This window comes from Lynx canadensis, chromosome F2, assembly GCF_007474595.2.
Source record: "Lynx canadensis isolate LIC74 chromosome F2, mLynCan4.pri.v2, whole genome shotgun sequence".
NCBI classification, from domain to species: Eukaryota; Metazoa; Chordata; class Mammalia; order Carnivora; family Felidae; genus Lynx; species Lynx canadensis.
This window is the reverse complement of record NC_044320.2, coordinates 53,241,372-53,256,289: the sequence shown is the minus strand read 5'-3', so window position 1 is coordinate 53,256,289 and position 14,918 is coordinate 53,241,372. Positions and strand designations below refer to the sequence as shown.

At 36.1% G+C, this 14,918-nt stretch overlaps 3 protein-coding genes across 3 annotated transcripts in view; all 3 read right to left on the bottom strand.

The window, feature by feature from the left end:
• Nucleotides 1-3,308, bottom strand: part of IMPA1 (inositol monophosphatase 1) — a 43,196-nt gene extending 39,888 nt beyond the window's left edge. Inside the window, exon 1 of the mRNA XM_030303871.2 lies at nt 3,237-3,308. The gene's annotated coding sequence lies outside the window, so the exon portion shown is untranslated. The remainder of the gene's footprint in view (nt 1-3,236) is intronic.
• Nucleotides 269-5,564, bottom strand: SLC10A5 (solute carrier family 10 member 5). Its single transcript, XM_032591898.1, is given in 11 exon segments — nt 269-2,466; nt 2,469-2,594; nt 2,597-2,649; nt 2,651-2,781; nt 2,784-2,810; nt 2,813-2,956; nt 2,958-3,114; nt 3,116-3,290; nt 3,293-3,373; nt 3,376-3,526; nt 5,520-5,564. Coding segments are annotated over 11 exon segments (1,308 nt in total). The 3' UTR covers nt 269-2,248.
• Nucleotides 4,994-14,918, bottom strand: part of ZFAND1 (zinc finger AN1-type containing 1) — a 24,752-nt gene continuing 14,827 nt past the window's right edge. The window contains exons 7-8 of the mRNA XM_030303879.2: nt 6,246-6,401; nt 4,994-6,152 (exon numbers count right to left, since the gene is read on the bottom strand). Coding sequence (XP_030159739.1) covers nt 5,982-6,152; nt 6,246-6,401 — 327 coding nt within the window. The 3' untranslated portion in view covers nt 4,994-5,981. The remainder of the gene's footprint in view (nt 6,153-6,245; nt 6,402-14,918) is intronic.

Sequence of the window (14,918 nt, the reverse complement as noted above, 5' to 3'; positions counted from 1 at the left end):
CGGGAACCCATGGGGAAGGGGAAGGAAAAAAAAAAAAAAAGAGGTTAGAGTGGGAGAGAGCCAAAGCATAAGAGACTGTTAAAAACTGAGAACAAACTGAGGGTTGATGGGGGGTGGGAGGGAGGGGAGGGTGGGTGATGGGTATTGAAGAGGGCACCTTTTGGGATGAGCACTGGGTGTTGTATGGAAACCAATTTGTCAATAAATTTCATATATAAAAAATAAATAAATAAATAAAAAATAAAAAAAATAAAAAAAAAAATAAACCAGGATAAAAAAGCAGCAGCTAACACTGAACATGTACCATGTGCTGGTACTACTCTAAGTACATACGATCTCATTTAATTCTGTGAAATAAAATTTCCGAACATGAGAGATCCCATTTTGAAGCTCCATTTTCCTTTCTAACTAGTGAATGCGTGAACTGGGTCCAAAGTGGCAACTGTGTTATAGGTAGTTGCTAAAAAGAACTGGCATTAGGACCATAAAACTGTTGGTTTGAACTTCATGAAGACAGATTAGTTAACTAAAACATAGTAAGATTAGTTGCATTTGATAGCACCAATAAAAGTCAGAATAATCGAAAGCAGCTCAACTGGTGGGGACCAATTAAGTTTTGGGTTTTTTTCTCTTTATCAAAATCACATAAGCAACCCAATTCTTTCTCAGAATAAACTCTTGCTTTGCCCACATGAGTGGGACACTTTTCTGGTTGCTAACAGAATCTGTGTTCTCTGAATTGCAACTGTGAGACTCCAAAGAAAAGACCTTTATTCTTTCTTTAGTTTTGCCTCTTTTTCTTAGTTGACAATTCTCACCAAATTCGACAGAGTTCACATTACCACCTCCATTTTTTTAGGTGAGGATACTGGACTATAGAAAGATTAACTTGCCTACTCCAGGGCTAGGAAATGTGAGGAGCAGGATTACAGAAATATTTCTCAATATGATGCCTGCATGATCTTTGGAGAGGAGTACAAATGAACTAGATGCTAAAAACTGCCACTGAAAATTGAGAAGTGTTATAAAACAAGCACACTATTCATTTGGGGCCTAGTCTGTACTTCAGCCCTTTATTTGAATAAGCATGCAGGAAATGTGCTAGACATGGGGAGTATCAAAATGAATACTGCTTACACTATCATGTTGTTTATATGTTGTGTTTGTAATTCTCATGTTCAAGAATTTACAGCAAAACAGAGTATGACAGGAATATAAACAGCTGTAAAATAAGACAAGTTGGCTAAATATGAAATATAAACAATTGTGAGGAAAATTTAGAGAAAATGTCACTTACAGGTTGCTAAGTGGGATTAGCAGAAGCTTCATGGAGAGGGTGACATTGGAGCCGGGTCTGTAGGAATAGTCAAAATCGAGGTAAAGAGGAGGTAGGCCTCCTTGTAGGTTGTAGGAATAGCATGAACACAGGCATATTCATGAGATACCAAGTCATCCAGTTTGAATGGAGCAAGGTTGTGTGTAAGAAGTGGGAGTGGAGATAAAACTGGAAAGAGAGAGTGAAGTCAGGGAGTATAATAAACACCTCACTAAGAAATACAAACTTTGTTCAAAAGGCAAAGAAGCTTGTAGCAGGGAAGATACATGATCAAAGTTAGATTTTAAAATTAACCTGATAGCGATTGGAAAGTGGACAGAAGGACCAAAAGCGAGTTAAAGGTTTAGGGAAGCAACAACATAGGGCAGAACAAAAGTGATATTACTGGGAATGAAGAGATTGGTGAAAAGATATTATAGGAAACTTTTTGTAGGATAATTTGACTAAAAAGGAAAGAATGAAGGAAGAAAGGAGAAGAGGAAGAGATGACCCTGTGTTTCAGGGTAAATGGTAGTGTCTTGAGTGGGAGATGTGCAAGACCAGGTAAGTACAGTTATGACAGCAGAGGTGCTACATTTAAGACGTACTGATTCTGATGAGCCAATGAGAGACCCAGATAGGAATTTACATATTCATTCACTGTGTGAGCATTTACTGTCCGCCTATTCTATGGAGATCCCTTCCCTAAATACTTGGGATAGATCACAATCACTACAGAAGGAATATTTTCTTATTGCTCGTCCCCGTTTAAGAGACAATAAAGTGCCCTATTCAAATCCAGTTCTCTAAAACATTTCCAAACCAACATGTTTGAAAAATGGGCACCTTCCTCTGAATTTCTGTACATTAATGGTCTGTAGTGAACTGAAAACAGGATCATTTTTTGATATTCTTTGAATCTCCCACAGTACCTCATTCAGAGTGGGAATTCAGTAATGCAGTTTGGCCAGGGGATTTCTTTTTCCTTTTATCTTCTATGATAAGAATACATCTTTTCTTAGCTTTGTAAAGCAGAAAGATCAGTAACATTTCACATCCAGAATACATGGCCACTATAAAAGGAGCCACAGAAGCTAAGTCGGCCTTGGACTGTGAAAAAGAATTGAATAATGGCAGAGCTAAGAAACTGGTATCCCACTTGCAATAGCAACAACTCTACAAACAAGAACAGGCAGCACAAAAATTTTAACAAAGTTGTACCCAAATAACAAACCCAAAGCAGGAACTAAGACATCCCATGAAAGCTCCTCTAGGTTATTTCTAGAAACATTCTGAAAGTCAAATAAATCCCTACAAACATTAAAATAAAACTCAGGTCTAATTATTCCCTCCAGGAAGTTTGCTTTTTCAGGTATGCTACACTTGAGGACTATTCCAACTGATGTTGGAATGATGAAAAGGAGTATGGATACAATTTTAGAAACAGCAACATGAAATGTACGTGATGTAACCCTAACAGCCTACTATATATATATAAGAATTGGCAAGTATTATTATCAGGGCCAATAATGTTGAAGTTATCAAAATGGCAAAAAATGAGATCTCCATCTAGAAGCAGAACAAAGAAATAGACCCCACTCCTCCTGGGCATGTGTAGGTCATTACAAATCCAAAGCCTATGTTGTGCCTCTTATAACATCAAATTCTGTGTCCAAAGAAATCCATAAAATGGCCTAAGAAAAAAATTGTGTAATTGCCCCAATTTGCCAAGAATTACTGGCAAAGGAGTCTTTCATACTGTTTGAAACATCTGCAATTCAATATTGCAACCAAAAGCACGTGGATAGAATAAGCACTAGGGTATTTCGATCAATACGCATTAATGCCTTGAAGACCATCTTTGCTTTGTTTAGGCACTTTGACTTTAACATTACCTCTTGAATGAGTCTTTCTTGCCTACCTTCAGAATCCCATAGTTGAATGTTCAAATTTGTGTCTCCATCTTCACCTGTCATAAGGTTTTTGTCACAGTCACCACTTGAAGCAGTTTAAGATCATCTAATTGCAAAAAGAGATGGCTGGAGTCTGGCCGCTTAGCTCCTAACTTGATCTTCTGATGACCATTTCTTCATTCTTTGTGAAAAATAGTTTTTCAGTCTTTGCTCTATTCAGAACACTGAGAAATGACTTCCTTGCCTCTCCCAGAGTCATAAACCACAAAAGCAGGACGAAGGCAGGGAAATAAGTTTGCTAATCATTCTGAAAGTTTAAATAAATCATATATGCAGCAAAACCGTTTTTTTAAAAAAGCTACAGAACATTCTTTTCAAGTGATAGAACTTAGGTAACAATTGTTTTGCTGTATCAAAGTCCAGTAGGAGCATGACTATCAAGCTTTTCAAAATACAAAGGTATCTAGTGAGGGGCGCCTGGGTGGCTCAGTTGGTTAAGTGTATGACTTCAGCTCAGGTCATGAGCTCACGGTTTGTGGGTTTAAGCCCCACATTGGGCTCCTTGCTGACAGCTCAGAACCTGGAGCCTGCTTCAGATTGTCTCCCTCTCTCTGCCCCTCCCCTGCTCATGCTGTTTCTCAGAAATGAATAAACATTAAAAAAAAATTTAAACAAAGGTAAAAACAAAAAAAAACAAAGGTATCTAGTGAGTAACACAACCTGTTGAACTTGTAGTTATGAAAATGTAAAAGCCACAGCTTTAACAGATTGGATTTATCAAGCCGAAATCTAATCTCTTTCTTCCAGGCTTACTCAACTAAAAACCCTAAAAAGAAAGCTTGAGAAGGCTGTCTGATTTCAGGGTAGTTTAGAAATGAGAAGCTAGAGAGACTTTCTCTCTTCCCCACAGTCTTGTTCTCTTTAGGGGACTACTCATGCTGGAACCCCTGGTCCCTAGAGTCTGAGGATGCTGGTACCTGTGTCTCTTCCAGACTGGTCTGCTCCACTATCTGGGACCTGACCTAACTTACCACCAGTATCACTATTGACACAAGTCCCTCCATGCTGCTTTGTCTCTTCTCTAATCAAGGATAGGACCTCTTCTTCTTTTTCCCCCTCAATCTCTACCAGCCTTACTTCCCCTTTTCTCAGCACTCATTGCTATTTTTCCTGGTATATTTAGCTTTAGTTCAATTTATGAGGCATGTGTTGATCACCTACTATGTGTAAGTAATTATAACAGATGCTAAGATATTTAGTCTGTGTTAAAACTTTCTGGTATTTGGGAATATATTTAAGGATTATTTCTACTTCTGGTCCTGTAGTTTCTGATAAAAGGGCCACTGGAACATAGCTATATTTACTGTCTGCTTACTCAATTGGCACCTGCTACAGTTTTGTATTATAGTTATAAGAATGTATATATCTCATCATATTCACCGCCACAATTATAATCAAATTCTTGTTTGTTAAAGTAGTTATTTGAGTGCCTACCAAACAAATGTGTCAGTAGTTGACAGAAGTCAGAAGTTATCTCCATTCCTTGCATGAAAGATGAAGAGAGAAAATGAATATTTTGAGTTTATTCCTTTATTTAATTATACCTAAAACCACTATATGTGTCCATGATAATTAAAATAGAAAAGGGACAAAGCCTTCCCCAACAAGGGACAAAAACAAATAGAAATTATTTCTATTCCTTCCATATGGTAGTACTTTGTTGAGTACTGATGGAATATATCAGTCAGACACATCACTTTAAATATATCTTTTTAAGTTTATTTTTGAGAGTGAGTGAGTGAGCGCGAGCAAGCATGAGCAGGGGAGGGGCAGAGAGAGAGGGAGACACAGAATCTGAAGCGGGCTCCAGGCTCTGGGCTGTCAGCACAGAGCCCAACATGGGGCTCGAATTCATGAATGGTGAGATGGTGACCTGAGCCAAAGTCGGACACTTAACTGACTGAGCCACGTAGGTGCCCCAATCAGACGCATCATTTTAAAAATAGTTATTTTTGGCATGTATTTTGCATTGATATAAAGACACTGTAATGAAGTTGTGCTACCTCACCTTTCCTCTCATTTGTAATACATTTACATAAATAAAGGTGAATCCTATTGCAAGAGGATCTTTATCAGAGAGATATGCCCCAAAGCAGTTAGGGGACACCAAGAAAACCATTTCCTCTTCCTAAGCCTGAGATTCCTCATCCAAAAACTTGGAGACCATCTCATTCACTCTTGTAAGTTTCTATGATTCATGTACACACATCAATTTACACATATTGACATACAGTTAAGGCTATACTTCCTGGCCTCATGATGCTAGGCTTAGCCATGTTACGTGTATCTTCTAAAAGTCAGCTCTTTCTTCCTCTGTTGTAAAAGTAGCAATATCCAAAATGCAGTCATTCCTTCCTTCAGCTTAGATCCTAGAGTAACGGTGATATGCAGGAGAGTCACAACCAATCAACAGCTGACATTAAAATAAATGAAATACACCTTTTTTGTTGTTACTAACCATAACCTAATAAAAGCTACTTAAATACAAAAATTTGCTAATAATTGAATGTCAGTTCATAGCTTAAAACACAAAAACTCAAATTCAATTTAACTGAAAATTGATAATGGAAATGACAAAATGGAAATAAATTAAAAGGGAACTTTTAGGAATAAACATATGTGATATGTGTAGTAAAAGAAATGGACTTAACAGAGAATTTTCCTCATCATTTCTGGCTTGAATCCTTACATGACTAATCCAAATAGGAATCAACATTTTTTAAAAACTGTTCTTCATCATTAAGATATTCCAAGATAATATTTCCACCATTATACAAAGGGCAATCCTCCTTAGCGATCCAGGTTTCCAAAGTATGATCCAAGGGTAAGACTTCTCCTGAAGTAACGTGACATAACCTTAATTTCTGTTAAGGGAAATAAACCATACTGTAATAAACAAACATGCTGGTAAAAGAGTATCCTAAAACTTTTATGAAAAAATTATGACCAGTTGTTACCTTAGCTGTTAATTTATTATTGTCATTTTTAAGACTGCTTAAAGAAGCCGCAAAGTCTATGGCTTTTCCGATGCTCCATCGGTGGCAAAAGAACATTGGTTTGCTCTTCTCTTTGCTCCCCTTAGGTAAGAAAACCTGAAGGTAAACTCTTTCTTTCTGTAAAAATAAAAAGTTAAAATATAGATTATGTATATGACACAGGCATCTCTTTTTGTCTCATGACCTCTCTTCCTGTCTTCTCCTGGTTAGAGGACTACCCTCTAATGATACAACTTTTACTGGGAATACCAATCATAGTACCCATGAATCCACCTAAATGCATGGGCATAGGACTGAAGACCCTAGCTAGGGTGGTCTGTGCAAACAGAAGCATGTAATGTAAAACAGGCCAATCAAAGGCTTTTCCTGAGATTTTTAAAAAAAAAATTTAATGTTTATTTTTGAGAGACAGAGACAGAGCATGAGTACGGAAGGGGCAGGCTCCAGGCTATGAGCTGTCAGCATAGAGCCCAATGTGGGGCTCAAACTCACAAACTGTGAGATCATGACCTGAGCTGAAGTCAGATGCTTAACCGACTGAGCCACCCAGGCACCCCTCCTGGGATTTTTTTATGTTCAAAAGCTAGAAGGAGGGAAGAGCAATCTGGTTGTTTGGTTTTTGTTTTTTTTGTTTTTTGTTTTTTTGGTTTTTTTTTAAGTCTTATTGAATTAAACCTGAAGTTACCTATCTATCCCCCTCCAAACCCTCTTAGCTGTTCCTGAACTAATGTGGAAAAGTTTCCTCAAATGGGAAAGGACTCCAATACAGAGAGAAAAGTCAAGGAAACAGATGGACTCTTTTCAAGAGGATGAGTCCTGGAATCCAGTCATCCCTTGAGATCAGATCAATGCATCACTCCCCATTATAGGATTAAAAAAAATTGTTTTCATTAAGTTATTGTTATCAAATTTCTGTCACTTGCAATTTAAAGTTTCCTGATACATAGTAACATTTCACCTGAAAGACCTTACTACATATTTAGTTGCAGCAGGGCTCTTGAGAACAAAAGGTCCAAACAATCAGTCAATAAAATAAGTACCATAACAAAACAGAACGATTCAGAGATTTGGAGACGGTTCCTTTAGTATTTTATGCCCTATATGCTTCCTTACATTGTATTTTCTTGCTAAGTTAACAAATGCAGGAGGAAAAATAAAGAGGAGCAAAGGTGTTTGGCCCCTGATCTTCCCCTATTCCTAACAATTGCTTTAACAAAGTGTAGCTTTACAGACCAATTCCTGATACAATAAATATTTTGTTACAATTGGATTATCTCTTAATTATAGGGAAAATATCACAATTATGGTAAGAAATAATAGATTCAACACGATTTCCATCTAAACACAAAGGAATTTAGATTTGTTGAAAACCAGTGAAATGTGTCATAACAGGTAACAAGTATTAAAAGAAAAAAAATTATCAGAAATTCAAGCCTTGGGCCAATTCTATAACTTAATAGTTCCTGCTCCAAAGCAAGGTAACAAGAGCATAAATACAAAAGGAAAGAATGTAAAAGTTACAGCCTCATTGAAAGGAAGGAAGGTGGGCAGGAAGGCACAAGCAAAATATGCTTGAGGATCAAAAACATAACAAATGCAAACAAGTGATAGGTAGGCTGAGCCACAGACTTTCAAGGTTCCAGAAGACAAAGTAGGAGCCAAGAGTTCAGCCTGTGGGTTAATGGGAAACCAGTGCTGCATGGAGGCGAAGTACCTGGCTCTGGCTCACTGCTTGGAAGGAGAAGCTAGTGAGGACTTGTGCTCCAGGAAAGAAAGTTGAAGAAGGTGCTGCTGAATGCTGACTACTGCTTACAGAAAGTAATATTTAGAAAGGCAGAGAAGCATGGATAAAACCTCTTGACAGCAAACAAAGCCAGCATCTTCCAAGTCAGTAAATGGATCCAAAATAATCTGAAAATCTCTGGAGGGCAAAAGCCCAAACTGCCAATCTGAAACCTGGATTGGAATGGAAATCCTAAGTAAGGCCAGTGGAAGAAAATGCAAAATTGCTCCAAAGGAAGAGGTGAGTGACAACAGTGAGATACAGTTAAGAACCTCCTACTCAAGATGAACGTGCAGAATCTACAAATGGAAATTCAAAAGTTAACCTTACTATGGGCAGACGAACTAACTGAATTCAAAAAGACATTATAAAAAGTTATGTTTATTTTTTTTATTTTTAAAAAGTTTATTTATTTGGTGGGGAGAGGGGCAGAGGAAGAGGGAGAGAGAGAAACCCAAACAGGCTATCAGCACAGAGCCCAAAGTGGGGCTTGATCTCACAACTATGAGATCAGGACCTGAGCCAAAATCAAGAGTTGGACGCCATGGGGCGCCTGGGTGGCGCAGTCGGTTAAGCGTCCGACTTCAGCCAGGTCACGATCTCGCGGTCCGGGAGTTCGAGCCCCGCGTCGGGCTCTGGGCTGATGGCTCAGAGCCTGGAGCCTGCTTCCATTCTGTGTCTCCCCCTCTCTCTGCCCCTCCCCCGTTCATGCTCTGTCTCTCTCTGTCTCAAAAATAAATAAAACGTTAAAAAAAAAAATTAAAAAAAAAAAGAGTTGGACGCTTAACCAACAGCCACCCAGGCACCCCTAAAAGTTTTTTAAATTATGAAATATCCATAAAAATGGAACAAGAAGGTATGAAACAAAAACAAATGAAATAAGACAAGCTATGAAGATCCAATGAGAAATATAAAAATTTTTAAGTACAGTTTCTGAAATAAACTCAAACAGGAGAAATTTTGATAATCTTCAATAAAAAGGCTTAATTGACCTGAAGATGGATTTGAGGAAGTCCTCTAGAATGCCGCACAAATAGATACAAAGATAGAAATTATACATCCCAAAAATAGGTCTAACAAGATTTCAGAAGGAAGCAATATTCAGAGAAAATGACTGTAATTTTCCAAAAGTGAAGAAATAAGTGGAATTAAAGATGTACCTCCAGGCCCAAGCTGGGTAATTAAAATAAATCCAGATGTAGAAACATTGCACTGAAATTGGAAAATACCAAACTCTTAAAAGCTACTAGAGAAAGACTGATTACTCATAAAGCAATAAGATTGACAGATGTTTCCCCAATAATAGACAATAGGGAACAATGAATAGTATATTAAGAGAGTTGAGAGAGTCTAATGGACAATCCATCTCAAGTGAGGGCAAAATAAGGGCGCTTTCAGACAAAAAAAAGACTCAAAGAGTTCACCAATGAAGACTCTTAATGAAAGAACTACCAGTAGTTTAGCCAAAATAAAAGTGAGTCCTAAGGAAAGGAGAAATTCAAAAAAATATGTTGGCAAATTTAAATAGCTATAGTACTGACTTAAAAATCATGTGTGAACAAGGATGATGGGATAGGACATATTCAACTTGAGAAAGCATGTCAAACTCCTGTCTCATTCAAGAGGATACAATACCAAGTAACTTTAAATTCTGAGAGACAAATTGGTATTTAGTTATATATGTTAAAAATTAAAATTGTTAGCACATGTCTATTATCACATTATAAAACATTACAATGGAGACTCTAGATAATACAGTACAAAAAAGGGAACCAGCTAGTATAATTATTAAAAAAATTAAAACTACCCTTATGTTAATGGGGTGTGATTGTTCACCTGGAAATTGAAGGCAAAGAAAAGCATTTGGTAATGTGACTGAACATCTTTTTTCTCTATATTAGAAGTACCTAGATATAGAGGTTAGGGGAAACATTATGTTCACAACAAAACAAAACCCAGGAGATAATTAGGGATGAAAAGGAATAAGACTTAAATGAAAAACATAAAATGTTACAGAAGTCACTAAAACACGATTTTAATAAATGAAAAGGCATACAAGGTTATTAGACAGGAAGACAATGTTCTATAGCACAAACCCAAAGTGAATCCTTCAGGAATGATACTCAGTCAGGGCTTGCTAATAGTCAGAACTTGTTGGGAGACTGAATTTTACTTTAACTTTACAGAAATCCCTAGATAATGTATTGAGGTTTTCCATCAGTTACTTATACCTAGTGAGCAGGGAGAGGCCAGAATCTCCACGATAAAGAGGAAGGTATCAAGAGGGTAAAAATCCTCTTGAGAATAGCCAAGGGGGCTTCTCATAAATGGCCAAATCTTTACCTCCTGTCGGCACCATTATTCACAGCTTACATCCTTGTGGGAACTGGGGGACACGGAAAGCCACATTTCTAAAGACCATAGTGTGTTCTCATGCTATTTATAATGATTTCTCTCAGTTTCTCCATTTCTCCTTTAAAGAGCCTATGATCTTTAACGTTACTTGCTGGAGTCTGTCACTTAAAACCTTGTCCCATTAGGATAACCATAAAAATCCTAGGTTTTTTTTTTTAAAGTATAATTAATACACAAGGTTATATTAGTTTTGGTGTAAAGCAGTCATTTAACAAGTTTATACAATTATGCTATGCTCACAAGTATAGCTACCATCTGTCCCTATACAATGCTATTACAATGTCATTGACTATATTCCTAATGCTATGTCTCTTATTCCCATGACTTCTTCATTCCATAACTAAAAGCCTGTATGTCCCACTCCCCTTCACCTGATTTGCCCATCCCCCCATCTCAGAGAAAGTTTTAGTTTAAATAGAATAAGCATGAATAAATATGAAGAAAAAAACTGCTAAGAAAAAAATATAGGTGAACTTACATTATCATATATTAGAACATTCTATAGAGTTATTGCATCAAATCAATTTGGTACTGACCTGGGAGTAAAAAAAAATATGAGTGGAATAGAATAGGAAATCCAAAAATAGATCCAGTAAAAATAAATCTTAAATTTGTCATGAATTGGAATACCAACTATCATCTTCAAAAGGAAAAATGATTTAATAATTGGTGATGGCAAAGCTAGCTAAAAAACTGGAAGAAAATAAGATTGGGTCCTCAGCTCCTATTACATGCTACAAACAAATTCCAGATGGATTAAAGACAAATGCAAAATGCCAAAAAATAAAGATCCTAAAGAAACCAAAGTGGGGGGTGCGGGGAAGCAGAAAAAGGCCCACCTTAGAAAAAATTAAAACACATGTCAACAAGATACATAAGTGAAATCAATATATTTGATATATTTTGAAAACATATCTATAATCAATCTGATTTGGAAAAAGAATATCTATTATATTCCAAGAGTTTCCATAAGAAGTTGTCCAAACAAAATAAGAAGACAGGAGTATGGGTTAACAGGCAACCAAAAAGAAAAATGATCAAAGGGTGATTGAAAGAACAACTACACATGGCTAACAAACATAATAAAAGATGCTCAAACTGAACATGCGAATTAAAGCAATTAGAAGGTATCTTTTTATAGCCATTAGACTGGAACACACTAAAACATATAACAGCTACTAGAAACCATGGGAGGAGGGGAAGCGCACCTCATATCTGGCCACAAGAGGCAGTATGTTAAACTGGGTAAGATGGCAGGTTTATCACCCGAGTGATCTTAAATAACTTCAAATCATTCATGTGTGAAATGAGGATATATAATATACCAGGAGGTTGTATTAAGGGAGGTAAAAAAGATTTAAAGCCAAAAATCAATGGCTGGCATAGTGTAATCAGTCAATAAAGGCTATTATAACTATTGCCAGTAGAAATGTAAATTGTTGCAACTTCTTTATAAAGCAGCTTAGCAACATCTATGAAGATTTAAAATACACATATCCTTTGACCCAACAAACACACTCCTGGGAATTTATCTCACAAAAAGAAGAAACCAGACCAAGACTACTTAGCACAGTAGACAAAACTGGAAACAAAGTGAATGTTCATCAATAGGAAAATGGCAAAGTAAGAATCTACAGACCTGTACATCCACACTATGGAATATTTATCTAGTTTTTAAAGAATGAGTTAGAGCTATACCAGCTCCCTTGAGAAAATTTCTGCTGGGCATTAATAAGGATATATACAGGTAATAATCTACCTAAAACCTGCTTTATTTTCACTTACAGCTATAATCACTATTTGACATGGCAGTATGTATTTAACAGTTAACTCACCACATTAGAATATAAATTCCATGTTGGCAAGGACTTCTATTTACTCTTGTATACCCAGGGCCTGATACATAGTAGGGGCTCAAAAAAAAAAGTATTGACTAAATGAGATGATGCCATTTTTATAAAATAATGACCAAAAAACATTCTTTATGCGATTGCATACATATACAAGTAAACATCCATTTATGTAAATTATACACAGGTATACACACATATATATGTATGCATCCATGTATATGTATAAATATATATGTGTATAAAGACACACATTAATGCAAGGGGAAAAGTTATAGCTACAGACATGTGTCATGCTCCATGATGAACTATTAAGTGCATCACGAATCTGTTTTCTGAGGCCAGCCTACTTGGTTTCAATTTGTAATTCACCACTTACTAGCTATGCTTAACCATTTTGTGCCTGAGTTTTCTTACCTGTTAGGCAGAGATAACAGTTCCTATCTCATAAGCATGTTGTGAGGATTAAATGTGTTAGAAGAGGGCCTAGAACAAAGTAAGTGCTATACAAGTTTTTACTATTATGCCTAAGGAATAAAATAATTGCAAAATAATTTCAGCAATATTATTGGATACTTTAGGGCAGCCCTTCTCAACCTTGTCACTATTGACATTTGGGAATGTCAGAAAACTTTTATTGTGGGCACTGTCCTATGTATAGTTAATCTCTGGCCTATGCCCGCTAGATTTCATAGCATCCCCATGCCCAGTTGTGATCAAAATCACCTTCAGTTGAAAACAACTGCTTTAGTGGGAGGGACATGGACACAGGAGCGTGTGTTTGGTTTTTCTCCTTACAGATCTGTTAAAAGTTACACTTGTAAAGGCATGTACTACATTTGCAATTTTAAAACCAACAAATGAAGTTTTCAAAAAAAAAAAAAAAAAGGAAAATATTAAGAACAATCACTAACAAAAGAAGACTGTAATCAATGGTTTCTAAACCAGCAGAATAAAAGGGAATACAGAAAATGCAATCAACATGAAGGATGTGAGGAGAGAGAAATAAATCAAGGAAAAGGATGATAAGCAGAAAGCTTAAGATGGAAGAAGTATGTTGAAATGTATCAGTGATCACAATAAATACAAATGGATTCAACTCACCTATAAAAGAGATATTATCAACCTGGATTAAAAAAAGAAAGTCCAGCTATATGCTGCTTACAAAAGACACCCTAAAACAAAACACAGAAAAGTTGAATATAAAAGGGATTTTAAAAGGACGTAACAGTTAAGCATTCACTAAAAGAAAGCTAGTGAAACAGTATTATAATTCACAATAGGATTTAAGGTAAAATTCATAAAGATACAACGATGAAAAAATTTCATGTACCTGATAATATTATTTAGAAAAAACATTAGAATTACAAGAAAGAAATCTGACAAAATCAGTTGTAGCAGGAGATTTTAACACCCTCAGTCTCAGAAACCAATAGATCAAGCAGACCAAAAATTAGTACGCACACACGTACACAGACATGCATATCAATACATACAAACGGGAGGGGTGGCAGGAGAAAGACTGCAAATGACAAAGCAAAATGAGCAAAATGTAAGTAACTGGTACATTTGGATAAAGGATGTGGAAAAAAATCATTGTACTACTTTTGTAACTTCTGTGTTTAAAACTGTATCAAGTTACCAAATAAAAAACCCACACTCAAACAAGTAGGTTGAAAATAAATTCACTGTCAAGGTCAGAAGATGGAAAAAGATCAGAAAATCCAACATAAAAGGAAATATAAAAATCAGAATTTAGTGACATTGAAAGCAGAAAACCAGTAGAAAGGTCAATCAAACCAAGATATGCTTCTTACAACTAAAATATAAACACACACACACACACACACACACCTCTAACAAGACTGTTCAAGGAGAAAATAAAGTACAAATGAAACATATTAACAATGAAATGGAATGACTACTAAAGACACAATAGAGATCTTGGAACGTAAGAGAAAAACTTGAACAATCAACTGGAAAATCTACATCAAGTAGTAAGTTTTAAGACCAATTAATGTTTACCAAAATTTCAGAAGAAGTGACTATCCAAATAAACCAAGAACTATTTAACACATTGAACCATATTCAAGATTCTCCCCTCAAAAATGGCAACAGATTCAAACGTTGTAACACCCTTTACCAACCCTTCAGGAACAAATAATCCCCATCCTCTACAAAGATTTCAAAGAATAGAAGAGAGAAAGCTACTCAACAAATTTTATGTGCATAGTCTCGCTACTAATAGCGCAAACAATAATATATTAGCTAATCAATTTAGCAGTGCATTTTAAAAGAATTATATACCAGAGTCAAGTAGTTTGTTTTGGAAGATGTGGGTGATTTTACAGAAAAATAGATTAATGTAATTGAAAACATTCATAAGGAAAGAAAAGATACCTGATCATCCTACTAGAGGTAGAAAAAAAACTTACAGTAAGAATTTATACATATTCATGATATAAAGTCCTAGCAAACTAGGAACAGAAAGAAGTACTGCTCACCTGATAAAGGCTTCTACTGAAAATTTACAGCAAATGTAGTATTTACTGATGAAACTTTAAAATCATTTGCATTGAAGTCAGA